This window comes from Gekko japonicus, unplaced genomic scaffold (genome assembly GCF_001447785.1).
Source record: "Gekko japonicus isolate JY-2015 unplaced genomic scaffold, Gekko_japonicus_V1.1 scaffold5851, whole genome shotgun sequence".
Classification (NCBI taxonomy): Eukaryota; Metazoa; Chordata; class Lepidosauria; order Squamata; family Gekkonidae; genus Gekko; species Gekko japonicus.
In genome coordinates, this window is record NW_015175026.1 from 37,051 (window position 1) to 40,727 (window position 3,677).

General features: G+C 53.8%; 1 protein-coding gene across 1 annotated transcript in view; it reads left to right on the plus strand.

Moving 5' to 3' along the window:
- Positions 1 to 2,470, plus strand: part of LOC107122163 (ras-associating and dilute domain-containing protein-like) — a gene marked incomplete at its 3' end in the record, with an annotated part of 36,626 nt that extends 34,156 nt beyond the window's left edge. Inside the window, exon 9 of the mRNA XM_015425190.1 lies at positions 2,331 to 2,470. Within this exon, the coding sequence (XP_015280676.1) occupies positions 2,331 to 2,470 (140 nt within the window). The remainder of the gene's footprint in view (positions 1 to 2,330) is intronic.
- Positions 2,471 to 3,677: the final 1,207 nt, after the last annotated feature.

The following is a 3,677-nucleotide window of genomic DNA, read 5'->3' on the forward strand; positions in this document are numbered from 1 at the left end:
ATGTTAATTCGCTGGGGCATAACAGTGGCGGCGGTTCCTATCCAAAGGCCTGGCGGAAGAGCTCCGTCTTGCAGGCCCTGCGGAACTGAGAGAGGTCCCGCAGGGCCCGGATCTCCTCTGGGAGCTCCTTCCACCAGGTAGGAGCCGCCACCGAAAACGCCCCAGCCCTAGTCACAGCAAGTTTAGTTTCTCTCGGGCCTGGAATTTCCAGGAGATGTTGCCCTCCCGACCGAAGTGCCCTTGGGGGAACATATGGAGAAAGGCGGTCCCTCAGGTAGGCTGGACCCTGGCCATTTAGGGCTTTAAAGGTCAAAACCAGCACTTTGAAGTGAATCCAGTATGCTATTGGCAGCCAGTGCAGCGCTTTCAGCACAGGCTGAATGTGGTCCCTCCTCGAGAGGCCCATCAACAGCCTGGCTGCAGCATTCTGCACTAGCTGCAGCCTCCGAATTTGCGACAAAGGCAGCCCCATGTAAAGAGCGTTACAGTAGTTGACATGGGCCAGTCTAACACCTCATCCCGCTGCCTGGGCGGATCCAGTCTCGCCCGTAAAGCATTAAAGCAAGAGGTGAGGCAGGACAAGTGGAGGCCTTTAGCGAGGGACTGGCTTGCTCGCAGCTTGGCTCTCCCGGCAGGGCATCTGGGGACAGCCGAGGCTTGCCTGTCTTTGAACTGAAAGGCGTCCCCCGTGAAAAAATTTGACCGAGGTGACCCGGCTGGCCAAAAGCTCCCTGTGCCTTTGAGGCCACAGCTGAGAAATGCGGAGTGTTGCAATTTCCATCCTCGCTGCGCCTCTGAGGTCGAAACAGCTGGACAGGGGCCCTCGCCAAGTCCATCTGGAGCAGCGGGAATCCGACCTCAGTGCAGGGCTGGGCTCTCTGTGGCTTCTGATGCTCCTCCAAGCTTCCAGTGAACAGATCTGGGTCGGTTGTTTGATTTGGGGGGGGCGGGGGTGTTTCGTAAGTAGTTTGGAGGTTTCTCCGCCCATAACCACAGCTCCAGCGAACCGAGGCGGTCTTCCTTCCCATCTGGAACACAAACTCATCAGAAGTTCAGGCAGCTTTGGAAACACTGGCCATCAAGTCCGACGGATTCCCCCAGTTTACAACTTGGTTGCAGGATCGGGTGTCGAAAATGTACGGAATGCTGAAGGCCAAAGAGCAAAGGAGGGCGACCGAGATGAGTAATGTGGGGAAGCGCATCTATCATGCATAAGCTGGAGAAAGGGCAAAGGAGGGCGACCGAGATGATTATGGGGTTGGAGCACGTTTCCTGTGGGGAAAGGCTGACTAGTCTAAGACGTGGGTGTCAAACATGTGGCCCGGGGGCCGGATGAGGCCCCCGGGGGCTTCTTTCTAGGCCCGCAGTGGAACTGGCTATCTTCTGCTGCTTCTTCCCGTTCTGCCGCTGCTGCGTCATCGTAGGTTTGCAGCTTACAGATACACACCTGAACAGCATACATCTCCGCTACCTGGCATTGCATTTCATGACACGCATGGCCCGGCCCAACAAGGTCTCATTTACTCATAACAAGTGAGTTCGACACCCCTGGTGTAGGATTTCTCAGTTCAGAAAAGAGACAAATTATGGCGGAGACATGATAGAGGTTTGTAAAATGATGCTGCACAGGGCAGAGAGAGAATGAGCCCCGAGATAACTCCTTGTTGCAAAACTCTAGAACCTGGGGCATCCAATGAAGTTGAATACTTTACTCAATGAGTGATTAAAATGTGGGCTTTGCCACCAGATGGTGTAGTGATGGCTGCAGGAATAGATAGCTTTAAAAGAGGATCAGACAGATTCACAGAGGAGAAGTCTACGAGTGGCTACTAGCCCTGGCGACTGAAGGGAACCTCCACATTCATGATGGATGGATGACTGAAGATGGATGGATGGGTGGGTGATGGATGGATGGATGACTGAGGATGGATGGATGGATTGGTGGGTGATGGATGGTTGGATGACTGATGATGGGTGGATGGATGACTGATGATGGGTGGATGATGGGTGGATGGATGACTGATGATGGATGGATGGCTTGGTTCCAACCACCTCTGCCACATTCATAACGGACCGGCTCCAAAACCCATCATATAGATGGATGGATGACTGATGATGGATGGATGACTGAAGATGGTTGGATGGATGGGTGGGTGGGTGATGGATGACTGATGATGGGTGGATGGATGATTGATGATGGATGGATGATTGATGATGGATGGATGGATGACTGATGATGGATGGTTGACTGATGATGGATGGATGGATGATGGGTGGATGGATGATGATGAGGCTACCAGCTCCTGAACTCTTCTTCTGTTCCTCCCTAGGCTCTTCACCGACCCCATATGACTTCCCCACTCCGGCCTCCTCTAGCCGCAGCTCGGCAACGGACGACTTCTGCTACGTCTTTGTGGTGGAACTCGAAAAGGGGCCCATCGGCCTGGGCATGGGGCTGATCGACGGCCTGGTGAGTGGCGCCGCCTCGAGCGGCTCAGTTCCAACCCCCTCTGCCACATCCATAACGGACCGGCTCCAAGACCCATCATATAGAACAGGGGGTCCCCCACGAGATGCCTGTGGGCATCACGTCACCTACCGACGCCTTTCCTGGTGTCCCCCCCTCAATGTTTTTAGAAAGTGGGTGGAGCCAGTGAAGTTTTGGCCCAGGAAGGCTTCTGATTGGCCGTTGGAGATCTGATTGGCCCTACAGATTTTTTTAAAGTATTGCTTTGGCAGCGGCTGCCACCACAGCACAAGGATCTGCACCTAAGTTGGGACCCATGTTGAGCTGCGGGCGCCATTTTGTGGCTCCACCCTCCATGCTGGGTCAGAGCTCCGTGGGTGTCCGCAGGCTCAGACAGTATGGGGACCCCCGATATAGATCCGAACAGCATTACAGGAACATGCAAAGGTGACCCACAGAGGGCTGCACGGCGGATTCCTGTTGCTTTGGGATTATAGATTAGGCTCCCATGACACCTTTGCCCGACGCCCAGGGCTTTTTTGGTAGAAAAAGCCCAGCAGGAACTCATTAGCATAATAGGCCACACCCAACAGCAGGAACCCATTAGCATAATAGGCCACACCCCTGCCAGCACAGCTCATTGGCATATTAGGCCACACCCCCATGTTACCAGAAGTGTGCTCATCCAGCCACACCCACCTTTTGCTTCTTATTCTGTTTACCTTGTTTGTTGTCCTCCAATTCCAGGGCTTATTTTGGAGCAGGAACTCCTTTGCATGTTAGGCCACACACCCCTAATGCAGCCAATCCTAATGCGTGTCTGCTGTTGGGTGTGGCCTGTTATGCTAATGAGTTCCTGCTGGGCGTGGCCACCTTGGAAGCCAGCCGGAACTCCGTTCCTGTGCGTTCCTGTCCCAAAATAGCCCTCCCGACGCCCTTCCCCCCTCACCTCCAGCAAACGAGGCAACATATTGTTAATTCAGAAAACTGCCCTGCAGCTCCCGTTGCCTTTGGTGCTCAGCCCCGTGGATATTTGAAGGCTGCAGTTTGTTAGTCCCCGTGGCTGGTTTAAACTGTTATTTTAAGGTTGGAAGGGCAGGTGACACTTTGGGCTTGGGTGGAAGTTTTCTAAGTCCTCTTGGTCGGTAATTTAGTTGGGCAGAAAGGCGGACTACTGAGTTTCCACAACAATACCAGATGTTCAGGTGGG